The 18,100-nt window shown below is 40.6% G+C and overlaps 1 protein-coding gene across 2 annotated transcripts; it reads right to left on the bottom strand.

Annotated features, from left to right (window-relative positions):
- Nucleotides 1–405: 405 nt before the first annotated feature.
- On the bottom strand, nucleotides 406–12,448 carry LOC133971432 (NACHT, LRR and PYD domains-containing protein 12-like). 2 transcript variants are annotated; one of them, XM_062408783.1, is made up of 9 exons: nucleotides 12,339–12,448; nucleotides 9,000–9,308; nucleotides 4,749–6,618; nucleotides 4,449–4,622; nucleotides 3,477–3,650; nucleotides 2,889–3,062; nucleotides 1,908–2,081; nucleotides 1,760–1,806; nucleotides 406–1,411 (listed from the first exon to the last, which is right to left on the bottom strand). In XM_062408783.1, exons 2-9 carry the CDS (start codon nucleotides 9,277–9,279, stop codon nucleotides 810–812), a joined length of 3,495 nt encoding a protein of 1,164 aa, XP_062264767.1. In that variant the 5' UTR covers nucleotides 9,280–9,308; nucleotides 12,339–12,448; the 3' UTR covers nucleotides 406–809. The 2 variants fall into 2 exon arrangements, with proteins under 2 accessions (XP_062264767.1, XP_062264768.1); XM_062408784.1 differs by lacking the exon at nucleotides 12,339–12,448 and having other exon boundaries at nucleotides 9,000–9,503.
- Nucleotides 12,449–18,100: the final 5,652 nt, after the last annotated feature.

The raw sequence follows: 18,100 nt of genomic DNA, 5'->3' as shown, positions 1-18,100 counted from the left end.
CCATGTAGTAAAAGGGAACAATTCTCTGCAGAGGAAATAGATCCCTTTGTGCACCAGGAGGTCATTTGTGTAACAAGCCAAAGTGTCAGTGTGGTATGTACTTCCTTATATAGGTGCATGTCACAATCTTGATAATGTTCCCATAAAATACCGGACCACTGACTTCAGACCAGATTGTTGTTACCAGTTGCTGATCACAGTGGTTTTCTAGAATGGCCGAGAGCATGTACCTCGAACAAAGTGTTATTTGGATCTGCTTCAAATTGCAAAATCCTGTGCTTACCTGTCCAGTAGTTTAGTTTAGCCTAATCCTAAACAAACCAACACAGTCAAACACATAACCTCTTCCAGTGGTTAAACGACATTGACCAGTTTTATGAAAGTACCGTCTTTACTGTATTTATGAGGTGTAAAAATGTATTTATTGACAAATGGGAAACATATTTTTTTTATTAAGTCGGAGAGGATTAAAAAACATTACACAAACAGATAAATAAGGTAAACAATGTCAGCCTTATCTTTTAAAGGTCCAGTGATTTACCGGCAGAAATGAAGCATGGTTTATATAATGGTGATTTAATTTGTGTACAATTACCTGACATTGTTGTGTTTTTGTTGCATTTCAATGAATGTTAATCTACATCAGGAGTGGAGTCCGCCATGTTACAAGTTTTGGTTCCCCTACATACAGTACTCGGGTTAGGTGAGGTGGTTGGTTGCAAGATACAATGTCACAGCTAGGAATCTTAAACAATTCAGTGAGAAACATGATTTCTATTTAATAACATATTATAAACTCCCTGTTCTTGTCAAGGATTTGCTTGTCCTGTGGGATCTTGTCTGTCCGCAGGAGGTGACTCTCCCTCCTGACACAGAGACACTGTGGAGTCGAGCCTGATCAGATGCTCAAACCCGAACGCAGGGTAGAGAGGTTCAGTGAATGTGCAGTTGAAGGTGTGGAGGTGGAGCAGTCTGTCAGAGGACACTCTGTAGAAGGACACAGAGCCAGCAGACCAGTCCAAGTACACCGCCACTTTCTCTGAAACAGTGCCAGGATCACATATGCATACATTCGCGTGGATTTTGTTGTTGGTGAAGACAGAGAAGCGGCCTCGAGAACAGCACACGCTCCATGACTTGTCATTGAGACCGATGCAGCATTCTGAACCTTTTCCTTTTCGTCTAATGCCTCTGTAAGTCACTCCCACGGACACCCAACCTTTCCTCTCCACCTCCCAGTAACAGCGGCCAGTAAGAGCATTGGTGCACAGCAGCTGCTTCCAGTGGAGGAATCTCTCTGGGTGATCAGGATACGGCTGCCTCTCCTTCACCAGTGTCACTGTCCTGTTGTCCTCAGACAGAGAGAGGTATGCGTTTGCCGTGTTCGGGTCCAGGGTGATGGCACATGTGTCTGAGAGAGAAAACAAGAAACTGTTCAGATGCAGGCAATGAGGCAGGAGGAACAAATCAGAACATACATTTATTTAGCATGTTGCATCCTGGCCTGCAAATTGATGAAATTTAACTCTGTGCAGTATAAGAATGAAGGTGTTTCTGATATTTTGTCTGCAGAACAGGAGACATGACTACAATAACAACTATAAGATGACACAGTGATGCTCCTCCACCCTGTTAGAGATCAAAGTGACAGCTGTACAGACTCAAGCTCTGTTTTCCCAGAGATTTTATATAGTGAATCATTATCGAATAGACTTAATTAAAAAAAATCTTTACATTCTTGAGTCAAATACACACTTACACTTCTCTAGTCCAGATTTCAACCAGTGCTTGCCAGTGTGATCCACACTAGGTAAACAAACAAAAACGATGAGCAGACTTATCGTATTTTCTTTTTACAAGCAATATCAGTTTCTTCCAGCCTTCGAGCAGACTTCAGCTCCACAAACCTGAGAGTGTCCAGTCTCCACTGTGGGTCCTTCACTCCAGCAAAGAGCTGCGTCAGCCCTGAGTCTCCGGAGTGATTGTATCTCAGGTCCAGCTCTCTCAGATAGGACGGGTTCGAGCTCAGAGCGGAGGCCAGAGAGGCACAACCTTCCTGTGTGACCAGGCAGCCCGACAACCTACACACAAACATTGTGCTTAGAATCAAATCGCACCTAAAGATTGAACGTGCATGTAAATAAAATAAAACATGAAGATCAGGATGAAGAGGCATCAACAATCGTCACTGATGATCACATCTGTTGTAGCTTCATGTCATATATTAATTCCAACAGATGCACACATGCACACGAGAGTCATAGTCTTACCAGATATATGTCAGGGAGGACCACTAATAAATGAACACAGAAAATTATTCCAAAACTATCTGCAATTTTACATCCATTTTACTTATTCCATTTATCATTGTTATGAAGACTCTTCCACCTAGTATTAGTTTGAATATCTCATGTAAATTATTTTCTATTGTTATTTCTACCAGGTACTGCGTCTGCATTTACTCTGAATACACTTTTTGATTAATAATTGGATTAATTCATTCTATTTTATCTTATTTATCCCTTCAGGGTCGCAGTGTGGTGGAACCAATCCCAGTTTACACTGGGTGAGAGAGGTGCGGTCGCCAGTCCGTCACGGTGCCGACATGCAGCGACTAACAATCCCCAGTTAATCTACGCAGCATGTCCTTGCACTGTGGGAAGGAGCGGAGCCCAAACAGACACAAGGACACCATGCGAACCTGCCCAGGTCGACCGGCAGATTCAAACCCAGAACCTCCTTGCCTTGAGTCAGCCATGCTAAGAATGTTTATAAATTGTAAAATGCAATTTAGATGAGAGAAATTTGTGAGGAAAGTTTGATTGAAAATTTTAATTTATTTGGAATAGCATTATAAAGCGTTACAAGTCAAATATAGGATTCCTGACCTGAGAGTTTCCAGTCTGCAGTGTGGACTCTCCAGTCCACCAGAGAGCAGCTTCACTCCTGAATCCTGCAGGTCGTTGTTACTAAGGTCCAGCTCTCTCAGACTGGAGGAGTAGGAGCCGAGGACTGGGGACAGAGCTGCACAGCTTCTCTCTGACAGCTTGCATACATCCAACCTGAATCATTCATCACAAAAAAAATAAGGATATATTTATCCAGAAAGGCAGTTTAACGTAAAACAAAGATAAAGTTATGAAATCTAGTGTCACTCATATAATGTATTCCCTGATGAAATTCATCACTTAATCCAAATCTGTCTGCTTCTGGTAGTTCGGGTTCAGCAAAGCCACCTTCCAGAATCAGATTTGTTGTCATGCTAAAATTTTACCTAACACTGCCTCTGACTGACATGACAGCCAAATGAGCAGGGATGTGCTCACTGGAGTCTTCCAACATTTGTATTACTTAGGTTAATGTGCCGATCATTTGGTTAATTGGACATGCAATTAGTCAAACTGTTGGTCAATTTGAATAATGTCCTGTTCTGGACCACATGGGAAATTTGAACTCTGTGTTACGTTGATCTCAACCTGATCATTTCTATTTTACAACAGCAGTTTATCAGTCCACCAGAGAGCAGCTTTACTCCGAAATCCTGCAGGTTGTTGTTACTCAGGTCCAGCTCTCTCAGCCTGGAGGAGTGGGAGCTGATGACCGAGGACAGAGCTGCACAGCTTCTCTCCGACAGGTCACAGCCACTCAGCCTGCAGACAAGTCACAAACAAGTTTGCTCACAAAAGTTTAACTTGACATCCCTGTGAGCTGACAAAGAAATACACACATTGTGTATCATTTTCTATGTTAAGATGAATAGCATCAGAGGGGCGACACATTCTGTGTGTGCACACTGTTTATATACCCCAATCAGACAAGGCTATGTTTTTTTGGGGATTAATGCTACTTTAAACCATATATTAATTAATAATTGGTTAATCTGTATAATAATTGGCTGTAAAAGTTAATGCAATACTGCATTATATGTATATTATATGTAATTTTCTGATTTCACGCTGACTTGATGATGTCCTTCCTATAATATCATAAATAATTTTCGTGATCTATATAAGCTTTAGTTTTTTTGTATGGACATACAGTTACCTTGAAAAATATATTAAATATTTCATTATCTTAATTTTCTGTCTTTATGGTGACTTATTCATGTTGCTTATTATTTGACACCATATGACGATGAATCATTTTCTGATCTTTATAATCTATTGTTTCGCTATAATTTGCAAGAATGTCTTGGAGAATCTGTTTTTTCAGACCGTATTTTTAGGAGCTTGACCTACAGTCAGTCCCACCACGTGTGGGCAAAATTCATCCATATGTTGTTGAGTTATTTTGTTCAGACACACACACAGTGACAGACAGACAGACAGACAGTTATCCTATGCTGGCATGGGGTAACTAACTGTTTAGCTAATGCTGCAAAAGAGACTGAAGTTGTAAAAGTATTTAAAAGTGACATTCAAGTGGTTGTAAAATGGAAGTGAGCTGACCTGAGAGTTTCCAGTCTACAGTGTGGACCCTTCATTCCACCAGCGAGCAGCTTCACTCCTGAATCCCGCAGGTTGTTGTTACTGAGGTCCAGCTCTCTCAGCCTGGAGGAGTGGGAGTTGAGGACTAAGGAAAGAGCTGCACAGCTTCTCTCTGACAGGTTACAGCCACTCAGCCTGAAGAATAGTTTGTGAGTACATAACATAACCTCAACTGATAGAAGTAAGATGGCCAACATAAAATGATTTATACTCTATATAATCAGAAATTGATTTAATTAAATTGTATATTGTTATACCTACAAGAACACAACAGAGTTCCTGACCACTGGCAGCAGCCTCAGGAGTCCTTCCTCTGAAGCGGAGTACTTCCTGAGGTCAAACTCATCTCTATCTTCTTCTGAGGACTGAAGGATGAAGACCACAGCTGACCACTGAGCAGGAGACAGATTTTTACTGGAGAGCCTTCCCGAGCTCAGGTACTGTTGGATCTCCTCCACTAAAGAACGGTCATGTAGTTCATTCAGACAGTGGAACAGGTTGATGCACCTCTCTGGAGATGGATTCTCTCCGATCTTTTGCTTAATGTACTGCACTGTTTCCTGATTGGCCTCTGAAGTACTTATTGAGTGTTTCAGCAGCTCCTGTAGGTTATTCTGATTGGCCTCCATGAAGAGACCCAGAAGGAAGCGGAGGAACAAGTCCAGGTGTCCATCTGGACTCTCCAAAGCTTTGTCAACTGCCATTTTTTGGATCGAGGCAATGGACGGTTTGCTAAAAAGCATCTGCACGTTTTGGAACTTAAGCTGTTGCTGCACCATTACATTTTTCTTCCTGTTAATGAGTGACTGCACGACATAAACTGCAGCCAAAAACTCCTGAATACTCAGATGCACAAAGCTGAACATCTTATCCCCATCCTTGTCCCTCCTCCACCGCCGCTCTTTTTTAAAGATCTCTGTGAACACCCCAGAGTAAACTGATGCTTTTTCAAAATCGATGCCGCTCTCTTTAAGATCTTTTTCATAAAAGATGAGGTTCCCCTTCTCCAGCTGGTGAAAAGCCAGTTTTGCCAGTGAATGTATATGTGCAATGCTCTGCTCTGTGCCATACTTCTGCTTTGTCTGTCTGATCTGAAACATCAAGAACTCTGTGTACAACTCCGTCAGGGTCTTGGGCAGCTCTCCTCCCCCACTGGTTTTCAACAAGTCCTCCAGAACTGTAGCAGTGATCCAGCAGAAGACTGGAATGTGACACATGATGTGGAGGCTGCGGGATGCTTTGACGTGGGAGATGATTCGGCCACACAGCTCCTCGTCCCTGAACCTTTTCCTAAAGTACTCCTCTTTCTGTGGGTCAGTGAATCCCCTCACCTCTGTCATGATGTCCACAATGTCCGGAGGGATCTGATTGGCTGCTGCTGGGCGTGTGGTTATCCAAAGGCGAGCGGAAGGCAGCAGTTCCCCCTTGATGAGGCTCGTCAGCAGGACTTCTACTTTCACTGACTGTGTCACATCAATGCAGGGGGTTTTGTCCGCAGTGAAGTCGAGCTCAAGTCGACTTTCGTCCAGACCATCGAGTACAAAGAGAAGTTTCAAGTTACTCTTGTCGTAGTTGGTGTTTCCTGAGGCCTGTAGGGTTGTGAAGATCTCACTAAGATCCTCCTTCTTCATGTCTTTGGTTTCCCTGATACACTTGTGAATAAGCTCAGCAAAAGAAATGATCCTCCCCTTTAGCAAATTCAGCTGGCGGAATGTGAGGGGGAACATGAGGTGCACATCTTGATTTGCTCTTCTTTCCGCCCAGTCTAGAATGAACTTGTGTACAAGGAATGTTTTTCCAATTCCTGCAATCCCATTGGTCAGCACTGTTCTTACAGGTGTGGATTTTCCAGAGGGGTGTTTGAAGATATTGTTGAGTTTGACCGCTTCCTCTATTTGCCCCGGTTCTCTTAATGCCATCTCAATTTTCCTGACTTCATGCTGCGTGTTGATGTTCACAACCCTCCCATATGTGATGTAGAGCTCGATGTAGATGTCATTTAACTGTTTCTTATCCATTCTTTGAGTCCATCCTTCTTGTGCACACATAAATCTGTTCTGGAGGTGTGATTGGAGTGAGTGCTGGTGCGATGCCATGGGTTGTGGAGGTTTAGGTTGTGGCTGCAGGAAATCTATTTAACATACAGAGAAAATAAATATCAAAACAAATATCAAGCTTAGTATATAAAAAAAACTATCATATTCCATTATATATATATATACCGTATATAATGGAATATGGTCGAATATGACTATAAATATATTTAGCATATAAACTGGAAACAAAACAGATTGCCTGTTTCTCTCCAAGACCATATTTTAGAGTAGCAGCTGTGGTCTAGGAGGGAAAGTGGGTTGACCATTAATTGCAGTTTTTAATCTTATCCAATTGTTAATGTATCCCTGAGCAAGGACTTGCTTTTCTGATGTAAGTAGAGTGAATTTAGCACACCCTGGTACTTGTGAGTAGCATCTCTTGCAACAAAGTGGGATGCCCAATACCAGTTTCACCACTTCCCTGACATGACTCTGTTATTTCCTGTTTAATATTTGAATATGTTTGTTCCAGTTTTTGTGTGTTTTTCCTACGAATTGTCTGTACCATCTGTAGTAAGTATGTTATTTAAACCATGACCTATGTGAAAAAGTAATTGCCCCCCCTTGATAAATCATGAATGAACTGTGATTAACCACATTCTTTGGAAAGCTGAATTTTATTTCACTAGCCACACCATGGCCTGATTACTGCCAGACCTGTTGAATCAAGAAATCCTTTAAATAGAACCTGTCTGGCAAAGTGAAGTAGGCTTTAAGTTCTCAAAAAGCAACACATCATGCCTCGATCTAAAGAAATTCAAAAACAGCTGAGAAACAAAGTAATTTACATGTATTAGTCTGCAAAGGATTACAAAGCCATTTTTAAGGCTTTGGGACTTCAGTGAACCACGATGAGAGCCATTATCCACAAATGGAGAGGACTTGAAACAGTGGTGAACCTTCCCAGGAGTTGGTGGCCTACCAAAATTACTCCAAGAGCACATCGACGACTCATCCAGGAGGTCATTAAAAAAACAGAACAACATCTAAGGAGCTGCAGGCCTCACTAGCCTCAGTTACGGTCAGTGTTCATGATTCAACAAGAAAGAGACTGGGCAAAAATGGCATCCATGGGAGAGTTCCAAGGCGAAAGCCACTGTTGACCAAAAAGAACACTAAGGCTGGTCTCACATTTGCCAAAAAACATCTTGATGATCCCCAAGAGTTTTGGGCAAATATTCTGTGGACTGACGAAACAAAAGTTGAACTTTTTGGAAGGTCTGGGTCCCGTTACATCTGGCGTAAAACTAGCACAGCATTTCAGAAAAACAACATCATACCAACAGTCAAACATGGAGGTGGTAGTGTGATGGTCTGGGGCTGCTTTGCAGCTTCAGGACCTGGACGACTTGCCATAATTGATGGAACCATGAATCCTGCTCTCTACCAGAAAATCCTGAAGGAGAATGTCCGGCCATAGGTTTGTGACCTCAAGCTCGAGCGCACTTGGGTTATGCAGCAGGACAATGATCCAAAACACACCAGCAAGTCCACCTCTGAATGGCTCAAAAAAAGCTTACTGACTGTAAAGGCTCATGCTCTCTAAAAGCTTTAAGGGGGAAATTACTTTTTCACATAGGGCCAGGTAGGTTTCGATAGCTTTTTTCCCTTAATAAATGAAATCATAATTTAAAACCTGCATTTTGTATTTCCTTGGGTTATCTTTGTCTAATATTATAATTTGTTTGATGATCTGAATCATTTCGTGTGACAAATATGCAAAAAATTTAAAATCAGGAAAGGGGCAATTACTTTTTCACATCACTGTATATTTGGGTCTCATCTCTTGTTGCTGCCCATGCTTTCACATGGCCTTTGTCAGGGTACAGGCCTAAAAAAGTAAAACGCTAGTTTCACAATGAAGCTTTTCTTTAAATATGAGTGTTGCTGGACATTTGGACTCTTTAACTTCACTGTGACAGACTCCTGGAAGTTGCTGAGCCTGGCTGATGTTCACTTAAAGAGATACCGCATGGAACTAGTTGCTCTACCTTTTTATGTGTATAAGGATTTTTTAAAAAGAAGTCATGAGTCAATTATACCCCTCACACCAACATTTATTAAAGGTTTTTTAAAGATGGATAAACCCTCTAAAAAGGTGATTGACTCCTTTGCCATTTCCAGTAGAGAAGTTTGCCTCTCTGTAAGAATCAACGCTTAGCCTGGCATCTCCAGACCATTTCACATTTGCAAATGGCTGTGGGATGTCTTGATTCCTTTTGAATGTTATCAATGTTTCATTGTTGTTGGTGGGTGGGTGAAGAAGACATGCAGCCTTTGCTCCAAATGAAGACACTTTGCTGCTTTCTGAAATCTCTCCAACATCATGCACATGTACTGAGAGATAAAGAGACAAATAAATGCCCTAAGACCTTCATTTAAATAAAAAAATCCCCATGATATATTTTATACTTACATTTTGATTCTGAGCTGATGCAGGACAACTTCTGCACAAGTTCGTTCCGGCTGATCTTTGTCAACACTTTCATGGTCACCTCCATAGAGTGCTCGTGATACGTGTGCACGATGAGGTCCAGTGTGTCCAGCCTGTCTGCCTTCTCTAAATGGCTCTTTGGAATGGCTGGGAAGCCTTCCAGGATTTCAGGCTGCTGCAGGAACCATTTGAAGGTTTTGAGTTCTTCATCTGTCAGATCCTCCAGTGTTTCTAGGAGCAGCTCTGTAACTGCCGCCATCATTGGTTCCTACTAGAGTGCTTTTGAAATCTCTGATTACAAAGTGATTGACAAGGCAAAAAACACGTCATCAGAATTGAAGAAAAATTGTTGTTAAAGTTTGAAGATGGTAGAAAATAAGAATACATTTTAGTCTATATTTGGATCAATATGTTGAGAGCCCTTTATCTTATCAGCTTCACACTTAGTATGTGCATTGATATTGTGGCGTGGAAGTGCAGTGTTGAATTTGGTATGATTTTATGGAGGACCATACATGACATAAGTAAAAATAAATAAATAAATAAATGTATAAATAAATACAGAAATAAATAAATAAATGAATAAATAAAAATGGAAATAAATAAATAAATACAGAAATAAATAAATAAATATGTTAATACCAAAAGAAATGTCAAAAGAAATGTCTTAAATATATTTTAACATTTATTTTTTCCCTGATACATTTCCTTTGCATTTGCAGTGTCCTTATGCTAATGAGAAAGGCGGGCCTAGCCGCAGTCTCATGCAGGATTGGTCACAGGAGTGTAATGATCCAGCCCTACTACTTCTGCCTTTCAATGCTGGTGTCCAGTAGCTGTTTGCAGCGTTGAGCCAGTTCACACTTAAAATGAACTAGTTCAAGTTCAGAGGGTTAGTTAAGGTTATTTTTTATTGGGATGATTTAGCTGTCAGTAGTCCTGACTGTGAGCGTCACGTCTCGTGTTGTACTGAGCACAAGGAGCGAGCCGAGAGGAGGAGGAGGAAACAGAAACTCCAGCTCGGTACAAACCACCTGCCGCCTCTGCTCTGAACATGAAGCCGCTGATCTCTGAGCAGATGTGACCAGAGAAGCTCTGTGTTTTCACTGTTTCCACTGTTCCAGAGTCACTAACTGCCTGCTTCACGGTGAAGAGCTCAATCTCAGTCACTGCCCGTGTCTCTGAGCGAGTGTGTGGCGGAGCGCAGGGGCTGTGTGTGTGTAGCTCAGTTGACCAATCCTGCTCGAGACTGAGGTTAGGCCCGCCTTTCTCATTAGCATAAGGACACTGAAATGTGGAAATAAATAAATGTGGAAATAAATAAAAGTTGCAATAAAAGTGGAAATAAATAAATAAATGTGGAAATAAGTTTAAGACATTGATTTATTTAATTCTGCATTTATTTCCATATTTATTTATTTATTTCCACATTTATTCCAACTTTTATTTTTCGATTTCAGTGTCCTTATGCTAATGAGAAAGGCGGGCCTAACCTCAGTCTCCAGCAGGATTGGTCAACTGAGCTACACACACACAGCCCCTGCGCTCTGCCACACACTCGCTCAGAGACACGGGCAGTGACTGAGATTGAGCTCTTCACCGTGAAGCAGGCAGTTAGTGACTCTGTGGAACAGTGGAAACAGTGGAAACACAGAGCTTCTCTGGTCACATCTGCTCAGAGATCAGCGGCTTCATGTTCAGAGCAGAGGCGGCAGGTGGTTTGTACCGAGCTGGAGTTTCTGTTTCCTCCTCCTCCTCTCGGCTCGATCATTGTGCTCAGTAGAACACGAGACGTAACGCTCACAGTCAGGACTACTGACAGCTAAATCATCCCAATAAAAAATAACCTTAACTAACCCTCTGAACTTGAACTAGTTCATTTTAAGTGTGAACTGGCTCAACGTCCCAAACAGCTACTGGACACCAGCATTGAAAGGCAGAAGTAGTAGGGCTGGATCATTACACTCCTGTGACCAATCCTGCATGAGACTGCGGTTAGGCCCGCCTTTCTCATTAGCATAAGGACACTGCAAATGCAAAGGAAATGTATCAGGGAAAAAATAAATGTTAAAATATATTTAAGACATTTCTTTTGACATTTCTTTTGGTATTAACATATTTATTTATTTATTTCTGTATTTATTTATTTATTTCCATTTTTATTTATTCATTTATTTATTTATTTCTGTATTTATTTATACATTTATTTATTTATTTATTTTTACTTATGTCATGTATGGTCCTCCATATGTTTTGGTCTCAAGATAAGTTCAATAATAATACAATTTGAGGCGACAAGTGGTGTGTAGCAATGATGGCTGGGACTCATCAACCTATGTGATATTGTGGACTATGACACCAGTGCTTTCATGACAAGGGCCTCGTCCTCTATGAGAATGGATTCTCAAGTTCAAGGTGGTGGGCACAACGTGTGGCAAGGTTTCTGGGACTGCTTTACTTAACTTTTTAGAGTTTCAGAGAGAACTGCGACCAGCATCACCACAGGCCAAGCAAAATGCCTGTTCCAAACTGTGAATTCACAGATAACAGTATAACTGTCTATAAAGGCTCATGCTCTTTAGTTTTCAGACCTCATTTTTTTATAATTATCACCAGGCAGCACTATGTTACATTACATGTCATTTTTTTGTCATTCCTTAAAACTGTCAGGTCTTGGTGAGTAGTTAACACAGGGATTTGCCAGTGTTTTACATAACCTGTTTGTAACAATCCAGTTTTACTATATGTCAGTAGAAGTTACTTAAAAGGGAAGTAAAATAACAGGAACCAAAGCCTTTGGCGTCACTCCAAGTAGATTTCACATATGCAACACAAGGTTTTCAATCATTTAATAAAATATTCTTCTGCGACACTTAAACTATAAGGAGAATAGATAAGAGATAAATAAAATAGTCTTTTAAATATTTGACTGTTAGCTCTGATCTAATGCATTTGCTGTTGTTTGTAATCTTCTGCTATGTCACTGTGGAAGTTTGTTGTAGTTAGATTAACTCTTAACCTTGCATAGGAGAACTGATCCAAACCATGAATGAAATATCAGTAATGATATCAAAAATATCCTTTAGTCAAAAGAACCTGACCTGGCAGACTAGTTCTGCTATTTTGTCATATACCACACGTTGCAACTTAAGAGTAACAAAAAGGACATGTAAAATGTTGCTAAAGAAGCTCCATTTTGGTCCCTGAGTCACTGCATTTACCTAAAGTGGACACTCAGATAGAAACCTACCCTGGCTCACATCCTCTACGTAACTGTAGAATAAAGGTCAATGACATACTTATAAAACAACGATAACTTACATCCAAATGCAGAGATTGTCATTGTTCCTCTGTGTAAGAAGCACACAGTACGTTTTGACGTTTGTGCCTCAGTCCTCTCTGCCTCATTGCTCTTGATGTTTGCTTTCCCATCTGAGAAGCCTCTCCCGTGACAGTGTGGAGCAACTGGTGTGAGCTGCGCAAGTCTGAGGTGGAATGGATTGTCTTAAAGGTTTTACTTCCCCCGAAATCAGTCTCCCACTCAAAATGCCTTTACATCCTCTACGTCCCGTGTGAAAGGCAAGTATTCTAACACGGTCGTTATCCAAACCTTAGTTTGTAACGAACAATCTTATCGAGTCATTATTAAGTGTTTGTATTTTCAATCACTATCTTGCTGCCTGCAGAACACAGAATGGAGGGCCTGTCACCTAGTAGACTGAGATCAGGCAAATTACAGAGCCGATGTAGTTTTACATTTTGTCCACCAGGTGGTGAACTATCATCTACTGAAAAAACAGCTGCTTGTATAACAGGAAGCATCCTGCCCTCCCCTAGATTCCTGCTCCAGGAAATTAGAACCCTGACTTTAGACTCACAGGCAGAACTTCCTTTTTATTGCAACTCAATTTCTACTTCATGAGCCAGCCATCAATAATTTCCAGATCCCAAAGGAAACACATTAACCACATCTAAGAAAGTAAGTAACAACCAGATGCCCCGTTCCATTATAACTCGGAGCTCGGAATTATCTAACCCTAACCCACTCTCTGCGGAAGTGTTACTACAGTGTTAGTGACATCAATTGTGCATATTGAATTATTATGAGGTGGCTTTGCTAATAATGGCTAACTGGCTAACGTAAAACATTTTCCTGTGCAACTGGAATGCCATCAACTCGGAAACCATCATTGAGAACTTAGATTTTCTGAGTACTATGTCCCCTCCACCCACTTAAAGGGGACATGGTTAATTACCTGTATTGCTGCCAGCCACTAGGGGGTGATTGTAACACTTAAGGTAAGGTAAGGTTAAAGTCAGCAGCAGAAGCTATGAAATATGAACTCACAAAGAACTCACCTTTGGCTTTACCTTCAATGCCAGCACCTCGTTGTCTTCATTTTTAGTGCTGACTTAGTTCTGCTCATTAATGTCCACTGGTTGAGAAAGTTGAACTGTTTATGTTCAGCTACAGATGCATATTGTTGAAGAGTTTTTACACAATAACAGTGAAGATGAAACATTGACATTTTAACATTATTGTAAAACTATATTTTAGTTCCACGAACACATTACAGCAAAGTGGGGGTTTAAATGTTAAATAAAAGAGGACAGAGTTTCACACAGTCTTTTTTACAGCATTTTTGATTAATCTAAAGATATGTTTTATTAATCTATAAATATAATAATGAATTTATAAACAAAATAATATGACAAAAAACAAGTATGCATTGCAAGTCATTATTCCACAACAAAATATAGCCCAGTCTGAACTGCTAATCTGCCTTTTACAGTCCCATTCAAAATCTCTCCTAAATAAATTTAGTGCAAAAGGTTCTTCCATTCAATTAAAAGGAATATATCAGATGTCTCCATTAAGCTACAACAACAAAATATATGAAAACCAAAGAGAATTTAAAATAACTTTCTGGAGTTACTTTAATTTCCGGTCCCCTAACTGTAGTTCCTTCTCCCTCGTCCCTTTCTCCTTCTCTTCTCCTCTCTCTCCCTCCCTCAACTTGCCCGTGCATAGCGGCTGTGCTGCTGTGATAAGACATTTCTGATTTGCAGAGCTTACAGAGCACCATGTTGTTCGCTCTCTGACTAAAAACTCCCACAATTTAGATGAGGGGAAGTCAGAGAGATAATATCCTCAAGCAAGGGCCTGAGACACCATAAAGTAATATATTTTGCATTAAAAAAATGTAATTAAAGAGCGTAAGAAAAAGGCATCTTAAAATAAAGTGCTTAAATTCAGAAAACATAAATAAAAAAAATGTAGAGTTTTCCCTTTTCTTCTTTTTTCTATATGTATATCTAAATTTCACCTATAAACAATTCCAACAAATATCAACAACTATACAGCTTTAACACTTCTTTTCTATTTGGTCCCCACTTTCTCTTAAAGAAAACTCGACCTTGTGCTGACAGGATTTACTACCGAAAAGACGAAAAAAGCTGTGCAGGTTAATAGAAACGCTCCTTCAAAATCTAATAATAGGTCCTGGTACGTATAGAACGGCACCTGTGTCTGGTCCGGACCGCGGTCCATCTATTGGGAACCTATTCTTTGGAGGATCATGGGCGATTTCTTATGCTTCACCTCACTCTTCAGGTGAATCTATTCTTTGACTGTGCGCAGCCACTTACCATACGACGCGTCGACACACGTTGCGCAAATCAAGGTATTTTACGTTATCTATGACGTCAATTACCTAGACGCGTGGTCCCAGCCCTCTTGTGCATCTAAATTATTTTCTATTTGTTGTTATGCGCATAGTTATAAAAGTTTGTTTGATCAAAACAACTCGTTTTAATCTTTGCAATGTCCAATTTTATGAATATTTAAATTTGAAAAAGTCGTCGAACTAACGATGTTCCCATGATGCACCTGGTGCACCTGCTGAACTGCCATGTGTGGCACGCGCACGCAGATGTAGAAGTTAGCACAGGCTGCTGGAGTCCCCGCGCTTCGCTCCTTCAGGTGTTTGCTCCTGTCGGCCTCACGCTGCTTCACCTCAGGAGCCTCTCAGGTCAGTTAACCGGCCCTTCACTCCACCACTGTTTGGAAAGGGGAGACACTGTTGGGAAATGTTTGTTGTGTCAGAGGCCCGTGACTTCACAGGTTGTGTGGATTGGGAAAATATGTTGTTCAATGTGCGCTTTTTATTTCTCAAAGGGAATATCTTGCAAAATACGTCTTTAATTTGACTCGTGAATTAAGCCTTTGCCGACTATTTAATTCAGTGTCGGTTATTAACAACCCGACTCATCTTTATTTTCTGTTTATATTGTGTGTTAGCTCTAATTGAATGATGCTACGAGGTGAATACAACGCAAAACACGCACTTGTTTGTTCTTCTCTAAACCGTCCAGAGACTGAAGTCACGTGATCCAGCGATTGCGAAAACATGATTGGTCTGAAGGAACAGCTGCTTGCGGCAGAAACATTTATTATTTCAAAAATACTTATGAGGTAACCAATATATTTAAGCTCTGTCTTATTCATGATGACCCCACGGGTCAGTATGTGGAGTTTCAGAAGATTCTACTTTAGAAATCCTAAGAAAGTGACAGGGAAAGTTAGCTACTTCTTCATTATGTTACTGATAACTTTATCGGATTTTTTTTTTTTAAATCCTTTTGAGGTGACAAAGCATTCTCACCACACAATTTTTCAGGATGACCCCCAGGGTTAGGGTGTGGAGTTTCAGAGGATGTTACTAAAGAAATCATGAGAATTCATATTAATATTTAATTTATTCAGTCCATCCCAACTCTGCTCACTCACTTTTCTCTCTCACACAATGTAACTTAAATTTACCATGAGAAGTGGCTGAGTTAATGATCAGGTTCAGCTCCACAATAGAACCTGATTTGCCAGTCGCTGACGAGTTTTGGAAGTCGCCAAGAAAAGCTACAGATTCGGGCTTGATCAACAGGCGCCAATCGCTATGTGCAAACTCAGTAGACTCTGACCAGATCTCCAACCTGCTGGAAATCTAGTCAGAGTAGGTGACAACTCCAGCCACCAGGTGAAAGAGGTTTTATCCACTGCATTGAGGTCATGTTCGGATCGAAAAATGTTCTATGTAACTGCAATGTCGTCTGAAGCGTTTCCCTGCTCCTCCACCCTGATGTGTCATTCTGAGCAGGATGCCACAGCGGAGCAGGAGGATCACTGTATTCCCCTTGTCTCTTCTCTGGTGTTTATTTGATTAAAAATAGTTTGATGACTAGTCTGCAGTTTCTCCTGATGAAAGATCACATAGTCTAAGAAGTGACCCTCCTGTGGTTACAACTACAAGACTTCAGATCATAAGACATCAAGTCTTATTGTGTGAAATGCAAAGTGATACAAGTCTTTTGTAACTTAACAGCTGTGATCAGAGCCAGCAAGATCAAAACAAATGAGGTCTACATAAGTTAAAGACTGAGTTATAAAAGTAAATTTCTCTTCAAGCTTAAGGACTTTTGAAAAATATGGACAGTCCTAAACTGAGTTTGTCATGGAACTTCCAGATGAAGCTCTAGAATTCCCCCTCCTATCTTGTAGGACAAAACTGCAACCAGAGCTCTTCTGTTTTGTTGTGAACCTTTTTGAGAGAATTTCTCAGTCACCTGTGGACATGTTGCTCTGGCACATTCCTGGAAGAAGGAGGCAGAGAGGCGAGAGAACCAGTCTGTTCAGGTCTCAGGCTTGTCTTTTACATCACAAAGGCATGTACATGATGGCACATATTGTTCTAGACAGTAATTCTCTTTAATAACAAATCCTTGATACAGTGTTTGCATCTTACATTCAGTTACCATAGCTACCATTGCGGTTTTCATACAGAAACCATTTAATTGGGACAGAAGTCTCCCTGTTTTTAGATATTCGCTTGTTTTATCTTGGCCGGTCTGAGTTCGGTTTCATGTTCATTTATAACACCATGAAATGAACAATTGTTTGATAAAATAATTATTATATTGCTAAGTCCCATTGGACTTGGAGACAGAAATAAGGTGACCTGTCAAAGTGTTAAGTCAGGAAACTTTAGTATTTATGGTGACTTCTGAAGCCCATACTACGAATATATGGACATTAGGAGGACTGGATTAACAGATTTTTAAGATAACCGTGGTTTCTTAACGTCACAGTTTCATAACCGTGAGAATTGTAAAAACTAATATTTAGCTATGGTGTCCTGCCTCTCGTGAGTCATGTTCTCTGTGTGCGCTTGTTTGTGTCAGCCACTTTACTGAAACGTTAGTTAATAAGAGGGAACTGAAGTAACAGCCTCATATCCACCACCGCTGGAGTTGCTAACCAGCTCGGAAGAACAAGCTGACGCGCTGAGACACCCACACACACACATCCCCCTCTCTCCCTCCTTTTGACCATTATAAATGTAGCTGGAGTGTAGTTCACCTATACCAAGAGGTAATGGTAAAATACGGAAACAGATAATGTGAGCTTGAACCAGGACAGTATGACAGTATTGGTTTGGTATGCACGTGTATTGAACAAATGCAGCAAGTATGCATGTTGAACTTATTTGTGTGCTTTAGGGTCTCAAGTTACAAATGCGTGTCATAAACTCTAGAGCGAAACAATCAAACCCAAAGTAAACTTCATTACAGTTCAAGTCCTAATAACTTCTCATTAGTAATAGTTTTTATTGTTAACGTGGGAGGTGAGCGCAGGCAAGCAGGGGAGCCTGACAGTTCGTGAATGCACGCATTGGGGAAAGTATTAACCTACATGAGCAAGATTAAGTCTGTTAGAGGTTATATTTGGTATCGATACATTTTTGGTTTATTGCAGAATTCTTGACTGAACTGTCACAAGACCTTATGGAATGTTAAGGTTGTGTAAATGATTATGTCAGGGATGAATCTCACCCCTGCTTGTGATCTGGTTCTCTGGTGAAACCACATACCTCACTTTGTCTGTCGTATCTGGGTTACAACAACGGCTGTAAGGTATTTTTAACCAAATTATTCAATTAGTGGGCAATGTTTATTAGTTACAGCTTAAGGGGATTTGGGATCACTGAGCGGTGATTTCTGAAATACCTGCCAAATAGCAGATAAGATGA

This window comes from Platichthys flesus, chromosome 16, assembly GCF_949316205.1.
Source record: "Platichthys flesus chromosome 16, fPlaFle2.1, whole genome shotgun sequence".
NCBI lineage: Eukaryota > Metazoa > Chordata > Actinopteri > Pleuronectiformes > Pleuronectidae > Platichthys > Platichthys flesus.
The sequence above is the reverse complement of the archived record's forward strand: the minus strand, read 5'-3'. Positions and strand labels throughout refer to the sequence as shown.